The sequence below is a fragment of the Nannobrachium achirus genome (assembly GCF_963921795.1).
Source record: "Nannobrachium achirus genome assembly, chromosome: 21".
Lineage (NCBI taxonomy): Eukaryota > Metazoa > Chordata > Actinopteri > Myctophiformes > Myctophidae > Nannobrachium > Nannobrachium achirus.
In genome coordinates this window covers 39,890,980-39,911,551 of record NC_137828.1, presented here as the reverse complement: position 1 = coordinate 39,911,551, position 20,572 = coordinate 39,890,980, and the positions used below count along the sequence as shown (strand labels likewise).

The 20,572-nt window shown below is 41.0% G+C and overlaps 1 protein-coding gene across 1 annotated transcript in view; it reads left to right on the top strand.

Moving 5' to 3' along the window:
* Window positions 1–18,462, top strand: part of plxdc2b (plexin domain containing 2b) — a gene marked incomplete at both ends in the record, with an annotated part of 184,098 nt that extends 165,636 nt beyond the window's left edge. Inside the window, 3 exons of the mRNA XM_080751768.1 lie at window positions 9,201–9,239; window positions 14,938–15,110; window positions 18,343–18,462. Coding sequence (XP_080607894.1) covers window positions 9,201–9,239; window positions 14,938–15,110; window positions 18,343–18,462 — 332 coding nt within the window. The remainder of the gene's footprint in view (window positions 1–9,200; window positions 9,240–14,937; window positions 15,111–18,342) is intronic.
* Between the last annotated feature and the right edge of the window lie 2,110 nt (window positions 18,463–20,572).

Below are 20,572 nucleotides of genomic sequence, written 5' to 3'. Positions count from 1 at the left end.
TTTTAAAATTATTTAAACTAGTGAAAACAGCCGATCTACAAGCACACAACATCACTTTTGTGTGCCGGCCTTGTATGATGAAGCAGGGCTTTGCTTTGCGAAAAAAATTACAAATTTGAAACTAGGAGATTAGAAGTTTCTGCCCGATAGTGACGATTTACTTTGTTGGCCGCCCAGCCCCCAAAATGGAACGAAGGCCGACATTTTATTTTAATTTTTTTCCTAATGGCCGGCCTGGACCGGCCATGAATGAACCGGCCGTTCGGGAGTTGTCCCGCTTTTCCCAATGGCCAGCACGTCCCTGGTGCAGAGAATGTTAGAGAGGCAGGGGCTGAAATTTCTAGAAGGGCCTTTTGGTGAAAATATTGAAAATGGCCGACTTCCAAGCTTGGAGGTCGGCTATTTTCGGTACTTGATACCACACTGAACTAACTTTTGAATGCTGCCTTCGGGTATGGCATGGAAAGAGGGCATTTGCATTTCTTTCACCATAGTAAAAACTGCATTCATGGTCTTGAGAGGGCACTTTTTACAGACGGATTAAAGGGCAGGGGCTCAAGTCCCCTTTGATGTCTATGTGTGCACGTGCCTGGCACACACTGTTAGTGGTGTAAAGTAACTAAGTACATTTACTCAAGTACTGTACTTTCAAGAGTACTTTTATTTTACTTGAGTATTTCCAATTTTCTATACTTTTGCTTCTACTCCACTACATCTCAGAGAAAATATTGTACTTTTACTCCACTACAATTATTGGAAAACTTTAGTTGCTAGTTGCTTTGTAGATTTTTATTATTATTACTAAACCTGTATTAGCCACTTTATGGGATAATACTTTTACTGAAGTAAACAATGTGAGTACTCTTTCTACCACCACATCAAAACATTAACTTTTCAGGAAATGAAAAACAACAAAAAAACAATCATGTTTTAAAACAACACAATACTGCCTCATCAAAGTTAGTATGGTGACTTTATACATTGTCACCAACTGAGTTGGAGGTACTGTAGGTGGTTTGACCGACAGTTTGAGGATCCAATGGAGTTAGGAGGTTTAGTCAGTAGCGCTTTTGTATACCTTTCATTGGTTCAACATTTTATTTGTAAAACCCACACACCGACATAAAGGGTGTTCAATAGCACTGAACACCCCCCCCCCCCCCCCCCCCCCCACCTCCTCCATTCTGGAACAAAGCCACATCAGATGCCATGTTGGAGCCCAGAGCGACGCTCTGAAGTATTGACGGGCGTGTTGTTCTGACAAGAAGCTGAATGAAGTGCATTTGGCTGGAACTGAGCCTCATTGGCATCGCTGTGTATGTCTTTCTGCAATGATCACACCATGCTCTCCTCTCCCTCTGTCCGTGCTTGCAACAATGTCTAGAAAGCTCTTCCTCCTCCCTGAACTAAAAAACTATGTCCATGGCAGGTGACAGCTCCTGTGTTTGTCCCCAAATTGGCCGTGGAACCCCCCATCTGAATGTATTTTTTGATGCGCTGTGAGCTTGTAGATCTGCTATTTTTGAGAACCACGGTTATAAACCACTCTTCTAAATCCTATGAGTTCTCTGAAAAAAAATGCATGTTGCTGAATATATATATATACACTGTATATATAGCTAAAATCTAAAATGATACAGAAGCTTTCCCGGGTTTAATGGGATGCACCTACACAGACTCCCTGTTCGTCTCTTTCAGCTCTGTTAGCTTGCCACCCGTCTTCGATTTACAAATCCCCTTTTAGAGAACAGACTGGATCTGTCGTTCGTTAGCCCAAGTACTTCAGACATGCTTCGTCGGCAAAGAAGGTCCCAATTATGTCTCTTTTTGAAGTTCGATCGCTCCAGGTCCTTATGGAGTTTAACTCTAAAATGATGCGTTTTTGTTTAATTTGTTAGTCCACTTAAGAGCCACTTTTCTTGAATCTTTGATAGGTAGAGTCCTGGCGTCTGTCTTTGCAAATGGAAAGTGACTTTGGAATTATTTATGGAATTCAGTCAAATTGGTCAGATTTAAAACAGATATTGGTACTTAAGGGGAGGGGGACTGTTGTTTGTCCTTATTACTGGTATTCACTCCCTTCTAAAGTCTCATAAAATACAGTATACAGTATTTCTTTCCTGGAGGGGTCCCATAGATGTGGCATTCCTTAGAGGACTGAGAACATTCCTGCAGTAAATAGTCATCATGTAGAGTTACGTTTTGGTTTTAGTGATTAAAGATGATCCACATAATAAAAGTATTATAAGGCGCAGCCATTGTTTTCATAGGCAAGAAGACTTAAATCAGCTATTTCGGCTGATCTTTTTAAAAGTATAAGATGATGAAATATGTCAGTAATTCTTTGTATATTTACTTGCCCTGTGCATGTTTTGTTTGCAAAGCCTAAAAGGCAAACTGATTTTTTATACATTTGTATTCATATGGTCCAACGCTCAATGCCGAAAACACAATTCAATCAATCACAATTATTTGTGGGGCAATTAAGTATCAACTTACATTATTTTAATCTTAACAGCCTGTTTTCTTTTTCTAGTGAATCTCTCACACTAAATTTTGTTAAATGCAGCATGATGTTCATTGAACAGTTTGTTCATATAGGCTAACTCAGCGGTTCTCAAAGTCAATTCCAGGGACTCCGTGGGTTCCTTTATGGGGGTCTAAAGTACTGTAGGCCTACTACAATTTTTTTTTTTTTTTTTTTTTTTACTTTACTGGAGTATTTCAAATTTCCAGTATTTTCACTTCTGCTCCACTACATCTCAGTGGAAAATATCTCACAATGCGTCAGGATGCGACACATTGTGTGCTTGTTTCTTGTTTCTTACATTTTATACTTTTGAATTTTCAAACTTGTCAAACGGAACATTATGCAGGATGAGTATTTTGTTATCAATGCTTTTGTACTTTTCTCAAGTAAATCTTTAATTCCTGACTTTTATTTGTTGCAGAGTATTTCTATATTGCAGTATTGCTTGCTACATTTACTCAAAAGATACTTAAAAAATTAGTACTTTTCCCACCACTGATAATCTGGAATTTGCAGGCGAAGCAGTGACAGGGTTATGTTCCACTGATGTTGTAGTGCACTGAGCACTGAATAACTTACTGCAAAGTGGGAGGCTATTATGAACCATACTTGAACCATATATTTCTTTATTATTGCGACCATAGGTCGCAGTTTAGAATGTGAACGGTCACAGCTTGTCCGTCTGTCTGTCACACCTGACACTGTGGTTCAATGGGTTTGTCGCCCTAACATCATGCTCTGAGTCACTGTGATGTTAGGGGAACCACTCTTAACTCTTTTAGTGCCTTTCCCGAACTAGTTAGGGATATATTAAAAAAGAGTGAGTGTTTTTAGAGTGTTTTATTGGGGCTGTTAATTGACTAATGGTATCATAGGACGGCTGAGATATGCACAGAACATGCTGCATGCTTTGAGCTAATGGACAACCAATCATCCCAAGCATACTCCCATCATGACGTACAGGGACGTACGTGACAATCTTTTGTGATATAATACTATGTGTTACCACTAGAGCAAATGGATCCTGGTGATGAATGGTTCCACTGCATCCCCTCAGGAATGCCAGTTAATAATCAAAGAAGTTAAGAAGGGCACCTGGGAATACCGTAGGTTCCAGAATGTATCTGGACCCAGCAGCCAATTTTCAATTTAAAGGAGCTTCATTGGCATGAGAAAACATACGTTTACATTGCCAAAGTAAGTGTCAAAATATAATAAAAGCAGTTTAAGAAAATGGAGAAAGTCTATGGAGTTGGAGGGGGTACAGCATTGTGTTAAACAGAGCTATTTTACATTTTGTTGTAATATATAATGGCTATAAAGCAGCCATTGCAGAGACAGTGTATAACGCAGCAAGCAGCAGTCTGTTTTGGAGGCGAAATGTGGTTATGATGACTGGAGCAGATCCCAGTGGTTTTGGATCAGCTGGGTCCAAATTGACAGGTGGTGCATTGTCCATTCCAGTTCACACCTCACTATGACTAAGATTTCCCAAACCTTTCAGGCCACGACCCCCCCAGAATAATCATATTTGAACTGGGGACCCCCCCACCCTGACATGGACTTTGAATTGTAAGCATTAGCCTACATTTAGTTTGACTCTGTTACAACGGCTGGCAATGTGAGGCGTTGTGAGCTTGTAGATGGGCTATTTTCAAATGTTTTACCTCTTTCTTATGTAATATTTGGCTGATTTCGTATTAAAAAGGTAAAAAGTCATTCAATTGTGACTTTAGAAATGTGCAGAATACCCTATATACCGTACTGTATGTTGGTTTGTTTACTGTTGAGTTCAGGGGACTCCCCAAAATCATTTGGGGACCCCCGACCCCCAGTTTCGAAAACCACTGCACCAGACTACAGCAGTGGTATTCTCTATCAGAAATGTAGGCTTTGTGTTAGGCCTCGGTTCCTCGCTATTTTATGTTCAGAGAAGGCATTTATAGCTTGATTCCAGTTTCATATCAGGGCACACATTTCTCCATTGCACCCCTATCACTGGTAATCATCTTGTAGAGGTGGAGTTCAAATAGCCTCTACTACGAACCTTCTGGCATGCAGGGTTACGGGTGCTGTGAAGAGGACGGATGTTGTGCGTTAAGGGAGTTGACCAGCTGTGCAGTAAAAACATACTGTAGGTCCACATAGGTCAGGCCATGTATACGGTACGCTGCTCTGTTGAGGAGACTTCAAGGGAAATGTCTATGTATGTATATTTGTGTGTATATTTGTGTGTGTGTGTGTGTGCGCGTGCGTGCGTGCGTGCGTGCGTGCGTGCGTGCGTGTGTGTGTGTGTGTGTGTGTATGAGAGATAGAGAGAGTGAGAAAAGTACCGGTATGATGGGAGTTCAGCAAGTCACTGTGTAGCTGGCTGACACGCATACAGTGGTGGAAAAAGTACAAAATGTTCACTTAAGTAAAAGTAGCAATACAGCAATATAGAAATACTCTGTTGCAAGTGAAAGTCCAGAATTCAAAATGTAAAAGTAAAAGTAAAAGTATAAAAGTATTGGCATCAAAATGTACTCTAGTACCAAAAGTATAATGCAGAATGTCCCATTTCAAGTAAATAAATGAACGAAAGTCCTCCGAAAATAGCAGATCTATTCACAACGTGAACGAAAGTGGTTAATGTATGTTATGTTAATGTTAATAATAATCCAAATCTACAAAGTAACTAGAGTTTTCAAATAATTGGAGAGGAGTAACAAGTACAATATTTGCCTCTGAGATGTAGTAAAGTTATTGAGTATTGGAAATACTCCAGTAAAGTAAAAATACCTCAATTGTACAGCACTGGAGTAAATGTACTTAGTTACTTTACACCACTGCACGCATGGCGGATCAGTTTCCTCCTTGAACCTCTGTGTATGGGTCAAAGGGCTGGACTAGTCTTGGAAGTAGTGCTTTTACTTGAGTAAAGGTAACCGTACCACAATGTAGAAATACTTTGTTGCAAGTAAAAGGCCTACAATTCAACATTTCATTATTGTTATTGTGCAGAGGCAGGGGGGAGGCAAATTGCTGGGGTGTGAGATAATCCAACATGGAAACTCCTCCCTGTCTGCGTGTGCTGCTGACATTACCATGAACTTCAACCGTCTGTCTCAGAGGATCCGCTATCCTCCCTCCCAGTGATATCATCATCTAGAGCTCACACTTGCCCGTCTCCTATCTGTCAGTATATGATCGTCTCTGTTGGCCGTAAACCTCATATTATGTCCAAAACTGTTACTTTTCAGGATACAAATGCAAAACTAGCAAAACTAGCAGATCTACAAGCTCAAAATGTGTCCCTTTGTGCCGCGTTTCGAGCCTGTATATCTGCTATTGCTGGAAACAACAAACTGGAAACAGAATCCAAATGTTTAAAATTTGTATAATCGTTTTGTTTCTTTTGGTATAATAATCGTTTGGTATGTTCATCTTTTATTCTAACCTGTACCGCAACTAGCGAGAATAAACCAATTGATTGATACTACAGTAGTAGGATCAAGTAGGGCTTTACAAAAACACAAAGTTAGAATATGGAGATATTAAGAGGTTTCTGCCTGACAGCATCAATATATTCGTTGAGATATAATGTGTGCTTCTGACTGATGTATAGCGTATAGACCTTGGCAGTCTTGTGATCATTCTGAGACTCTTGTGGTGATTCCGGGAAGAGTATTGACTATAACTGTAGTGGAAAGTTTAAACTTGTAGATTTAAATGACGACTTGCGCTGTGGCCGAACATCTGCAAGAATTCTGGAGATTGTAGTAGATGTAGAAATCATGGAGACGAGTTAACGTCAAGATATAAAACACATTCTCTCACAAATTACGTTTAAACATAAGTTAAACATAAGGAAATCATCTATACTTCGTCAAAGACTATAAAACCAGTAAGACTCCCTAATCGTGAGATAAGCGACCGTCAGGTCACAGTATGCACAAAGAGGCCTGTAAGTGGCATTGGTTCCACCCACAAGTTTGTACGACAAACGGTTGATGAGTAAAGCCAAATAAAGTTTCGGCCAATGAGAGGAGGGGGCGGGGCAAAGTTAAACCAATTAACACATGGGCTGCTCAGGTTTATAACATTTCTAGCTGTTGCTGCTGCCGCCGTTCACTCACGCTTTATTTTGAAGAGCCTCGGAAGCTTCGTGCGTGTGCACGTGGGTGTCCACTGACGATTGAGGAAGATAATCCCTTTGTTTACAAACGCTCGCGAAACTAAAATCCAAACGGGAGCCGACCATCGCATTATAGTGTCGCCGTGAAAACAATCAGATCTCTGCTTCCCTGGCGTTCTTTTCACCTCATTCAGAGATAAAGCCCTTTTTAGAGTAGAATGGAAAACAATGCAACCAGCTCGTGCCTTTTTTTCTCTCTCCCTCTCTCTCTCTCTGCTACGGGGTGACGTATGGACTCGGGTCATTCAGAGGGCAGGCAGCTGCACGTACAGTTAACCCTTCGTTGACTCGTTCAGGGACGAGACAACTCCTTTTGGCAGGGTGATACCAAGTGGCCTTAACTCGTTACTGAACGAGTTTGGCTCCTTGGGTGTTAAGGTGAAGGACTCTTAATCAAGTCAATTGTCACCACCCACAAGTTTGTACGACAAACGGTTGATGAGTAAAGTCAAATAAAGTTTCGGCCAATCAGAGGAGGGGGCGGGGCAAAGTTAAAGCAATTAAGGTTAAGAACTCTAAATCAAGCCCATTGACAGCACCCACAAGTTTGTACGACAAACGGTTGATGAGTAAAGCCAAATAAAGTTTTGGCCAATGAGAGGAGGGGGTGGGGCAAAGTTAAACCAATGAAGGTGAAGAACTTTTGGAGCAGCAGGAGTCGGTGGTCCCCTGGAATTCCCTGTGAGCAGCCCAGTTGGGGTGTTGATTTGGTCATTTTTGCACTATTTGGCGGCGGTGGCAGGGGGTCCCTGGGGGTCCGTGGAGGTCCGGGGTCCTGAAGGTTGTGGTTTGGCAGGCAAGGAGTGTGTGTGGAAAATTTCACATGGATAGGGGCAACGATGGCGGAGATATGAGTAGGGCAAAAGTGTGACGTGACGTGACGTGACGTGACGTGACAGACAGACGGACGGACGGACAGACAGCCGGTGGAGGTTTTGATAGTAAATGCGACCTGACGGTCGCAACCACACAAATAAAATGTTCTTCTCTCACATACAGTACCTTATCTCATTTAAATGAAAATGCAGATACCTTTGCTTATCTATACTATAATTTTGCGAATGTCTGAGTGAGTGAGTGAGTGAGTGTCTCTCTGTCTGTCACAGCGTTTCTCCTCAGTGGCTGGAGCAATTGATCTGAAATCGCATCACCATCAGCATATGAACACACCTGACATAACTGTGAAGCCCGTTTGTCACTTTCACAAATCGTATGCTGTATATTAGCATTTTTATGGTGTATCTATATCTATTTAGCCTACAGTACCTTTTGTGACCACACATGTTAAGGGAGGGGCGCTGTTGTTCAGGCCATGCACAATCACACACAAACCCACACACACACACACACACACACACACACACACACACACGGGGGGGGGGGGGGGGGTTGTGTGTGCAGGCGGGCGGGCGGGCGGGGGGGGGGGGGGGGGGGGGGTCTGTCCCTGTTACAGATGTTGTCCAAAAATCATGCAGATCGGTACACAGTATCTCTGTAGCCGTTAAATGGAACGGGTATTTCTTACATTGATGCTCCTACATATTAGCATGCAAGCACCAGTTAAAGTTATTTTCCATCCCTCATATACTGTGTGCACAGTGCACATCCCATAACCCACACACTGCACATCATTTCGGAGCTCATATCTTTGAACGGGTAAGGGCTAGTAAACTTAAGTAGGGAGACTAGCATTTGCAATTACAGATCTACCGCTAATTACATTTCTCATTTTGCATGTGGCAAATTTGCATAATATGAATCTATGGTGTGTTTAGATACATTACTCCCCTTGGAGAAGTGGGTCATGCAACATTTACATATTTCATAGCTATAGTTAACCCCAGACTGATCTTTTACATGTTGAATAATGCATATATTCAGAACATACATTTTTAATCAACCATGTACAGTTCATTTTGAAAGATAATCCTTTAATGAGACAAGCTTGCGGTTATAATATTGAATATTTTACTCCCTCTTTGGGGAGTTGCTGATTTTGGCAAGCTCTGTGTTTCGCAAGCCAAACACACAATCTTAATGAGATATTATTTTGCTTTGACATTCTCTTTTCTATAACTCTCTCATGTTTCTCAGTGGTGTAAAGTAACTCAAGTACTGTACAGTACTTGAGTATAATGTATTTTTTACTTTACTGGAGTATTACCAGTTTTCAGTACTTTTACTTCTACTCCACTACATCTCAAAGGCAAATATTGTGCTTTTACTCAATTATTATTATTTACTACAATAATTGAAAACTTCAGTTACTAGTTACTTTGTAGATTTGCACATATTGTGAGCTTCTAGGTCTGCTATTTGAAAACTTGGAATTGGGCATTCTGCATAATGAGTATATTTTGAATTTTGGACTTTAACTTAGCCTACATAACAGAGTATTTCTATATTGCAATATTGAAACTTTCACATAGTCAAAAATGTGAGAACTTTTCCCACCACTGATTTTTCTCTATCTGTATTTCTCTTTCTTCACAGACGACACCAAGATTGCGCTGCACCTCAAAGACAACGGAGGTAGGCTTCTTCACTGCTCTGATGTACAGTTGAACCATAGCAGTTACTGTGGCTGGTTTGCTGCAACATGTACATTTGAATTTGCTCTCTTGAACAATTTCTTTTATTGGTTTTCACGGCTGAAATTTTCTTCTGCTGCCTTCAGCTGTGTACTTCTATACAATGGGGATACTTCAGATCCTCATCTTCCAACAGTTGGGGCAATTGATCTTGAAGCTGCTTAGTATCTTACCTTACCTGGTAGTGGCTCAGAAGGATAGAATAGAATAGAATACGGTAGTCCCCACTCCTTGGAGTGTTTCTTTTGTCACTGTATATTTGCACATAAGTGAAATTTGTCATTTGTATTTACCCATCCTATAACTACTAGGAGCAGCTAGCGCCATTCTACGGTGCTTTGGGAGCAATTAAGAGTCTTGCTCAGGGACACACATGGACACAATGTGGCCTGGAATTGAACCTACGATAACCAAGGCCTCTGGCTTCCCAGGCGGGCTCACTAAAAACTCACCACATGAGTGGTCATCTGAGAAACTGAAGGTTCCTGTTTGGACCCTTTGCTCCTCCATGGCTTTGTGTCGAAGAGTCCTTGAGCAAGACACTGAACCCCTAACTGCTCCCGGTGAGCAGGCTGGTGCCTCGCATGGTTGCCTCTGCTCGGTGTGTGAATGTAACACACATTGTAAAGTGCTTTGGATAATTGTGCAGAAATGTAGACCATTTATAGAAATGCTGCAGACCATTTACACCTCCCTGCACTATAACAATCTATCAGTGTGGGGGGAAAAAAGGTTTCAGAGTACAGGTACAGTAAGGGAACGTTTCTGATCAGAATACATTGCAGGCCACATTACATCTTCCTTTGAAAGTGTGTTGGTCTCCTGTCAATTGGTCTCCTCGTATTCTCTATTCCTTTTGGGACATTCTACTCTAGCTACAGCATAATGTTGTTGCTGTCGCTGCTGAAACCTATTATCACCATATTATAGAGCTTTGTGCTCTTTTTTTTCTTCTTTTTAAATTAACGCCCTTAGTTGATCATACTACAGTGTTACACAAAAGTATCAAAAGTAGCAGATCTGCAAGCTCGAAACGTTGGCACTAGGCGACACGTTTACCGGTATTTTTATATTTGAAAAGTAACAGTTTTGGACACATGGTTTCCACCCGACAGAGACGATGTGCTTAGGCAACTGCCTAAGAGGAGACAGAATTATGAATCGGTCCACATATTTGCTGTCTGACGTTCCATTAGTCTTGGCTTAATCTCCTCTGGTATTATTAATTAAATGAAATGAAATGAAACAAGCTAATGGACACCAGGCCATTTCCTATTGAAATTGTATTCTATTGTGTCCCTACTCTGAAGTTATGGTTCTTTAAAGTTATTTCGGGGCATCTGTAAAGTCTTTATTTGATAGTGGAGAGAGTATGTGAATGACATACAGCAAATGGTCCAGCCAACCGGGCATCGAACTGGGGACTCACTGATCCGAGTATTTTGCGCCCCAGTGGCAGTATGCACCCTAGCGACTTGGGCTACCGGTTTGCCCTTATACTTTGACATTATTGTGCTATGGACAGAAGGAACCCATCCACAATCCAGAACTCATGTAGTGTGACTGTTGTCATCATGACTTGGATCCAGTGGTGTAAAGTAACAAAGTACATTTACTCAAGTACTGTACTTAATTTGAATGAATATTTGCTTTACTGGATTATTTCAGCTTTTCTATACTTTTATATTTTTATATTTACTTCGGATATATGAAAATAGCCTGCTGCTGTGCTATTCTCAAAAAGGTTTTTCATACATTTTGAAAAGGTGTGAAATGGGACATTCTGCATACGGTACTTTTACTTTTTGTTCTTGATGACAATACTTGTCATCAACTTTGTACTCTTACTAAAGATAAATTTTGAATACCAGACTTGTACTTGTAACAAGTACTTCTTCCACAACTGGAGAGAACCCATTGACAATTCACAATTCATGCAGTGAGAATGACTTGAGGCTGCTGGCATGTTTCAAACGCTCACCATGACCCAATGTGAATACTATTTGGATGCATCCACACCCATGTCTCCACTGTCCAAATGGATTAAATGTACCATTCACCATCCCCTTGCTAAATCTCCCTCCAGCTACAGTAACCCCCCCCTCCCCACACACACACACACACACACACACCTCTGCAGATGAGTCCAGATGAAACTGTCAGTCAGGGGTCTGAGCAGAACTGTGTCTGCCAGCCAGCCCTCTGGCTTCTATATACGCTTTTGATTTGTCCTTGGCTCTCTGTCTCTCCGGGCTCAATAGCGCTGCCCCATGCTGCTGACCTGCTAACACCTCAGACTAACAGCCTGCCAGGGGTGTTGCACCAAATTCTTGGCCCTGGGTACAAGGATATATATATATGTGTGGCTGGTTCAGATAGGGATCTCCATGTATGGGCATAAAAGGGATGTACTATACAGTACATGGATCTCCATATATGGGTAACTGGTCCGATATACATCACTGGCCAGATGGCCAAGAATTGTCGCCCTGAGGAGTCTTACTAGTATGATGTATAGACCAGATATCAACAATGATTGCACACACACACACACACACACACACACACACACACACACACACACACACACACACACACACACACACACACACACACACACACACACACACACACAGTGGACAGGTTTGATTAGCACTCTGAACCACCCTTGTTATTCTGTATGCCGGAGATCAATACAGCAGAGAGAGAGCCAGGGGAGAGGCAGGCTGGTTGTCTGGTGGGTGCAGTGGCAGCTACAGGGAGGAGGAGCCCAGAGTGTTTTCCTGTAAAGTTGCTTTTAAATATTGGTTGTTGCGGGTTGTGTTTTTAACTTTTTTCCTGTAGTGTAGTTGCTTATTGTCACAACTATTACATTTACTTGACGATTAATTGCAGCTCAAATAAATACATACGTCGTAATTTTTTTTAGGGTTCGTAAACAAAAGGTTCACATGCAGGGAAGATTTGACAAATAACTTGCATAATTCAGTAACTTTAGACTTTAGACAAAAAACATGAAAAGTGGGCATTGTCGATCTACAAGCTCAAAACTTGTCACGTCGTGACGCGTTTTGTGCTTGTAGATCTGCTATCTCCACTATTTATTTATTTTTGTTTGAAAATATCTGAAGATTTTTAACATGGAAATTATTAGGATGATTATCCCACAAAGTATTGCGTTTATCTCAAATAATTGCAATTAGGCAATTATAATGATTGTGACTAAATGTGGAATAAATGTTTTCAGATATGTTTTGCTTCCATGTGACGTATTATACTGGAGCAAATTGTGTTGCTATTGCAAGAAAGTTGTGTTGGCACGTGTCGTGTACGCATGGGGAGAAAACTGCTCAGTACCCTGTGGCGACAGTGTGGTCTCGTGTAAACGAATACAGAATAAGCCTGTTCAGATCACATAACATTTCTATGACCCCAAAGCAACAAGGTGCTTTAATGATAACGGCGATTCTTTCCAAGGCTCTCTGTAGGGCAGCCAGTATTATGCAGTCATTACACGGCCTTATCGGTCTCTGGACCGCAGTGACCCAAGCTGTGAGCTCTGATAGCACAGTGCCGCGTGTATCAGCAGCACTCATATATCTGTTTCCTCCTTCCGCCGTCAAGACCATTCACTGCTAACCTTGATTTGGGATTATCTCTTTGCTGGAGGGGAGGGAGTGAGGAGTCTGACTTCCCATGAATTGCTAAACAGCCCCACATCATGCAATTGCATGATTGAAGACACCCTCCCTCTGCTAAAGAGCCAGCTCAAAAGAACCTGACTCCCGAAATGTTCTTTCTCCTGCAAAATGTTCTTTCTCCTGCAATGATATCCCCTCTGCCTGTCATTTAAAGGACATGTTGCTTTGTTCCTATTCAAAATGGACCCAAGCTTGACTAGTTTCAATCACACGTTACTAATTGAGGGTTGCTTACATTGAACATGGAAATCGTTAATATTATAGAATAATATTGTAGAAGAGTCTGCTTCCAGTGAGGTGACAATTTGCCAAAATTCAATTCTGATGTCCAGTTCCAGACTTGTTTATGGCATAGCTTTGAGTGAATACTTGATGACCAATGAGTGTCCTCTAATGGCCATCAGAGGAATTGCAATAAAGAACTTGGATTAATGATAGTATTGTTATCTGTGTGTGTGTGTGTGTGTGTGTGTGTGTGTGTGCGTGTGTGTGTGTGTGTGTGTGTGTGTGTGTGTGTGTGTGTGTGTGTGTGTGTGTGTGTGTGTGTATAAAGTAACTAAGTATACATTTACTCAAGTAAGTATTTAAGTACAACTAGTCCTGTGCCTGGGGGTGTGCACAGTATATGAGGGATTGAATTTAGTTGTCTCAGAAGTAATGTTGGAGAACCCAGACCGGTGCCCGTTGGGCAGAATACTGTTGTCACCATAGATGTCCAGTTGTGCAATACTCGTTGTATCTGTCTGTCTGTCTGTCTGTCTGTCTGTCTGTGTCCCTTTCATGCCCATACATTATATGGAGATCTCTAGCCTTACATTAAGAGACTCCTGCCGTGACTTCTGCATTGTGACATGGGACAACGGCAGGATAGTCTTGCCGACTTTGTCATACAGTCAGTTTGGATGGTCGGCAAAATGGTCTCTAGCGACTCGACACATGCACAAATGCAAAATATTATATAAGACACTGTCGTAGTTCTCCCAACGCTTACTGACTTCGGCGGTAACTTTGCACAATGTATTAGTTTGTTGATTTAAATAAAAATAGTTTTTACCAAGTGTCCGTGTCCAGGCCAGTCTGTTTCATCATGTCAGACAGACATTATTTGGGCATTGTTTCAGCATGGGGCTGTTACCATGGTGGCAAATATTATACTTTTACTCCTCTACAATTATTTGAAAACTTTAGTTACTATTTTGTAGATTTTCATACGAAACACAGATCAGCCCTATACATTTCAGCCTTTTTAAAATAGACGATCTACAAGCTCTCAATGCGACTTGTAAACTTGTGAAAGTATATTTTTATACAATACCTTTGTTCTTTTACGCAAGTGAATTTGTAATTCCGTACTTTTACTTGTGCATTACTACATTTAGTACTTTTTCCACCACTGATACACATGTGCTGGGGTCATCGCAATGCTGGCTTGTGCTGGACATTTTGTAAAAAAAAGAAGAAAAAAAAATAGACAATAATAATATTACCAGAAACACATAAAGAAATTACCCTGAATGACCATGACAGGTCTGTAACACTGAGTACAGAGTGTATTTGGTTCCATTTGTCACTCAGTGTTATGGGGGTCCTTGCAAAAAAAGAAAAACATTTAAGAACCACTAGTAGGCCTACTACTGGACTCCTAATATGCCATAGTGTCGTAGTAAATTGGTGTCATACATATTCTGAAGAAAACCTGACATTCATTAATTGGGACTTATGATGAAAATAAGAAAATTATAATGGTGTTTAAAACAGATAATCTAGAATATTCCACGGACAAAACCCCAAGTCTTGCCCCGGACACACCTGTCCGTGTACGGAAATGTTGATGACCCCTGCACGTCATGTGTGTGCCTGTGTGTTTGCGTGGCTGCCTCTCACTGCCCTGCATGTAAAGGCTTTTTACATGCTCTCTCTCTCGCTCTGTCCCTCCAGCCATGCCAGCGGACAGCGTTGCAGAGAGGACCACAGGCTCAGCCTCACACCCTCTGCACACAGGCCTGATCCTGGGCATCCTGCTGGTGATGCTCATCATGGTCGCTGGCGTTCTGCTCACCGTCTATGTCTACCACCACCCCACCTCCGCAGCCAGCCTCTTCCTCATCGAGGTGAGTTGGGGGGGGGTCACGATTACACAATTTAAGCTGATGATAAATTGTCATACATATAATTGTCGATTAATGATTTAATTGTGTGTTTGGCATTGAACAGTGGAACATATGAATACAAAATTCATTTCTGTTTGCCTTTTAGGCTTCGTGAACAAAAAGAATCAAAGGTCAGATATGACAAATAGCCTACAAATAAATTAATGACATATTTAATCATTTTATACTTACATTTTTAAATAGCTAATCTAGAAATAGCTGTCGTGCCACTTTGTGACACGCTGTAATTTTTCAACATGGAAACAATTATGACGATTATACAAAATAATTGCTATTATCTTGAATACTTGCGATTAGGCCAAGGAGTGTTACTGTAGTTTGACTGAGGATGCCAGTTTTTAAGCCACTTTTTACGCAATGCAAGGTCAATTTGTGCCACAAAGCAGATGCTCATTATTCCACACTAAATAAGAAAACAGATTTCACTGGATGATAGATGACAGACGACATGGATGGCAGAAACGTTGAAATCTCGCTATTTCTACGTCCCATTATTTCGACTATGGGTGTCGGCAGGTTACTTACCAGCGTCAGGGTTACTGAGGTTTGGGTTTGGGTTAGGTTTAGGCATAGAGGTTAACATTCACCAGGTTAACATTCACCCGCGTCGAAATACTGGGACGTAGAACAAATGTTATGTCGAAATATCAACACGCTCCCGGCAGAAACAAAATACAGACGCCACTTTATTTCACCTCAGACAGTCCTGACTCATAAATATGCAAGCTAAGTTTCATAGGAGGAGTGACATAACACAATGCACGACACGGTAGCGTAGGCTTTGTTGATGTCAACAGCCTGGCCCTGAAGATGAATGGGTTCTGTTAGGTTCAAACAACTGAAAACCTTTAAGACTTCTTCATTATCAGCATTATACACTCAGTATCACTCAGAGGCACATTCTTCCTGCCAGGGAATACATTTTCTTTTTTCTTTTGTAAAATCACTATATTCTGATAATTGTTGCTTTAGTAATCATTGCTATACAATTTAGGCATTTAGCAGACGCTCTTAATCCAGAGCGATTTACAATAGCAAGGTTTCAATACATCAACATCAATATATCTAATGCATAGAAATAGTAATCTAAGAAAAACATAGGTAGACCAAGCACCTATTCAGTAAAAACGTTTAAAATATCTAAATTACGTGTATGGTATGCTATGCTTTAGACCAGGGGTTTTCAAAGTGGGTGACGGGCACCCTGGGGTGCTGTGGCGGCAGTCTAGGGGTGCCGCGAGATCATTTGATAATATTTGGAATTTATTTGGACACTTAAAACAATATTTAGTATTATTTTAAATTGAAGTACAATGTTATTTTCAGTCAGTTCTAACCAAAATGACTATTATCTCAATGTTTTCCTCGTAACATAATCGCTAAAATATGGCATCAATTTAAGGTGTTGGGAGTGACAATTATGAATATGATCGGATGAAAATAATATTTATAGGGGTGCCCTGAGCCAAAAAAGTTTGGGAACCCCTGCTTTAGCCCTTTGAAGTTCCCACCAAGAAAGAAGCTGTCAAAAAATTATTTCTTTGCATTTTCTATTCCCTTTAGGCATTAATAACAACAATCAATTGTTTTTTTTACAATACACCCACCAGTTTTTAAACTGTAAGCCTCTACCAAACGGTAGAGATGTACGTTATTGTTAAGGGTGCGTTTGATGGAAAACACTTTAACTGATACTAGCTAGAACAATGAAACTTCTCCAGTTGATTACTTACATTAAAACAAACAAAAAATGTATTACAAGTTTTCTGAAACTTTATTTTTTAAATATGCAAATTATGCATTATATGCGCAAAAATGCCACATTTTCATGTATTTTGGGGGCATATATCTGAAGATTGGATAATGGCAAATTGAAAAATATTGTTTCTTATTTTTGACATATTAGTGACAAAACAAATATCAGATGATGAACTTTAGATAATATGTTGAACTTTGATAATTAGGGTTGAATAGGTGAACAGGTGTACTGTGTATGTTGATTGGACACTACTCTTTTACCACTAACAGACATCTCAACCATTTGGTAGAGCATATTTTTTAAACAAGAATAAAATCGTACTTTTAGAACTATTTCAGCATATATTATAATGACAAAACATTCAATGTTTCATAATAACAACAATGAATGAGTAGAAGTTGTAATTATTCATAGTAAATAGTATGTTTTTAATACTTTAGTTTTACTTGCACTACCTTTACCATCAACGGACACATCTACCGTTTGGTAAAGCATGTTTTCAAAAAAATATTTGACCATTATTAGATTTATTTTTATTGCATTTTGTTACATATGCATGTCAGTAACATCTCTGAGATGATATTATGTAAAGAGAATCCTTCTAGCTTTGAAATTACTGCAGGAGAGAGCCAAGCTGTCAGGAGTGTTTTTCTTGTGTCAGATTTCCTCTGTGTCACATGACTTGGAAAGCATGGTGTGTGAAGTCACTGCACCCTCAGGTGGATATTATTGGCCATGAAACACCTCAACCAAATGGTAGAAATGGCTGAATGAGGTTGAGTTAATTTCAGCATTGTTTTCAATGAGAAATATGGACTTAAAATGTGCTCTACCATTTGGTTGAGAAAACTATCAAAGGGCTTAGACTATAGTTTGTAATATTCGGTAACAGGGGTCCCCCTGTCTCTCCAGCTCTTTAATAAACAAATATTTTCAGGTGGGTTGAAACATTCCAGCCAATCAGGAGAGAGTACTCATTTATCAGTGTTCCAGTTCCAATTTTGTCTGCTCATTTCTTTGTGTCATCACTTCCAATTCCACTTGTTTAATCTGTATCCTGTGTGAGCTCTCCATCCTGATTGGATACAATTGATAGTAATAAAAGTTGGGGGCTTGTATTACCATACTATTCATGGCTATGTGTCCCCACAAGTATATAGTTGAATTTGAGAAATAGACAATGTGGGGACACATTTCCTGGTCCTTGCAAGAATATTTTTTATTTTTGGTTGGGCTTGTGGTGAACCCAAAATAGCTGCTCTATAAGCTCTGTGAGCAATACTGCTAATATGCGTATTTGCTTAGAGGCAAAGATGCCCTTCAGCACTTTGACCTTCGGCCATGTCCTTAACCTGCTCGTCCCCTTGCCTATATGACCTCACACCATGTCCTCTGCTCTCCCTCCTGTTCCAGAGGCGTCCCAGCAGGTGGCCGACCATGAAGTTCCGCCGGGGGTCGGGTCACCCGGCCTACGCGGAGGTGGAGCCGGTGGGCCAGGAGAAAGAGGGATTCATCGAGTCCGAGCAGTGCTGAGAGAGGAGGGGGCCTCAACGTCCCCTCCCCCGCCCGCCCGCCCGCCCCCAACCCGCAACAAAACCCCCCGCCATAGCCACCCGCCTCCTCCTCCGACATCACCTCCTCCTCTCACCGGACAACTGACCTCCCAGGACCTGATGCCTGCTGCCGCTTTACCAGTGGGGGGAAAACTCACTGTACAGAGAGAGAGAGAGAGAGAGAGAGAGAGAGAGAGAGACTAATGAGATGTGGATGTTGTCAGAGTTGACCTCTGCTCGTGTCCTTCAGTGACATATAGACTTTGAGACTTTGTACCAGGACCGGCCTGAGATCTGATACGATCCCATCTGGGAGAGCCGGCCGAACACAGGGAGATCGATGCTGGAGGAGCTGCTGTGCCATAGGAACACAACCCAAAAAGAAAGAAAAACACACAAAAACGGAACCCTGGTCAGATCATTGCAAAGGTTCTTCTAAGAGAGCTCCTGTTGGCTGAGTGACTGACTCGTCATGATGGGACGGAGCACAAAAACAGCCTCGCGGTCACCAAACCCAGTTATTAAAAGAGTATGTAAGACTACCTCCATGTTGCTATAATATGGAGCGGTTCTACAAGCTGACTGCCTAGAATTATACTGGTGTACTTGAGGTGACAGCAGGATGAGTTATACGATATATATTTTCTGAAATAATAAAGTATGTGAACAGAGATTTCACCTTCATCGTTGGTGGGGTTATATAGGCCTTTATATATATCCATCATGTTTTTGCTCATGGTTTGCTTTTTTTTAGGGGGGGGGGGGGGGTCTGTATCATTTAGATTTATACACGGTTGAGCGTTGTCTGACACCGAAAATTGCGCATTTACAAGCTCATAGTCTCACATGGGCAGGCTGTTGCCTCCCTCATTTTTCAAATGCTTCCGTCATGCAGAGCACGGAAGCTCTGAAAATGATCAAGCTATAAAACAGATGTGATATTTAAGATATATTTTCTTGAAAGGAAATGACAGCTACAGCTTCCTGTCTCGCATTTCGGGAGGTGTAGTTCCAGACTCTATATAGCATTCAGAGATTGTGGAATATTTGTCTGGCTTTGCGAGACTAACAAGCTCACACTGTTTTAAGACACGTTCTGAGCTTCTATATTGGCTAGTTTCAGTGCTAAGTATGAAATAGGGCTTTCTGACTCCACCAGGGATATGTGGTATGTGATATGAACTCCTGACGCTGTCCCACAGGACATCATGCAACATCAGTGTATAGTTCATGAAGTTCATGATGACTTTAGGTTGGTTTCCTTGATATTTCTTTTCTCCATCTGACAATGAATCAGAATGTTTTTTATTTTTTTTTATTTTATAGGAATATATTGCTATTCCTTGGAAGGGGTGATGGGCACATTCTACATTCTTCTAATCTTCTATTTGTTCGATCGGTCAATTGACTGGTTGCTTGTGCTATTGATGCCATTGTCCATTTATTTTCTTTTATTTTTTACATTTCCGTGCCATTTTGCCCTTGACTAGAGTTTGCACAAGTTATTTTTTTTTCCATGCTTTTTTTTTTGTCTTTCAACATGTGGTACTAATGCAAAATTACAAGACAGGCGCTTGTGAGTGCTGTATGCTTGGTTGTATGTGTGCACTAATATGAGTTAGTGATTTTCTCTTTTTTTGTGTGTGCACAATGTGCATGTGTACATGCATGCGTGTACATACACGTGCGTGTGTGCGTATCTGTATGAGTGTGAGTGTGTGTGTTTCCTTTAGTGATTGGAATCCTACCTGCTTGCAGGGTATGATGTTTGAGCTGGCTCTGTGTACTTAATTCTCACTTATTAGACACAGCTTGTGTAGGCCAGTGGTTCTCAACCTGTTGGTCGGGAATATTATTATTTTGGAGGGTCACGGCCTGAAAAGGTTGAGAACCACTAGTGCAGGCCACAGATTTCCTTGACTTTATTTTGGACAAACAGTGTGGTTTCTTATTTCAATACGACCTGCAGCCAGTATGGTGATTGGCTCATCCGATGCCATTTTAACACCGTTTTAATAATGTATATATAAAGGACCCTTCATTGCCAAAACATTTGCAGATTCAGGTACTGATGACAAACAAAGCATACT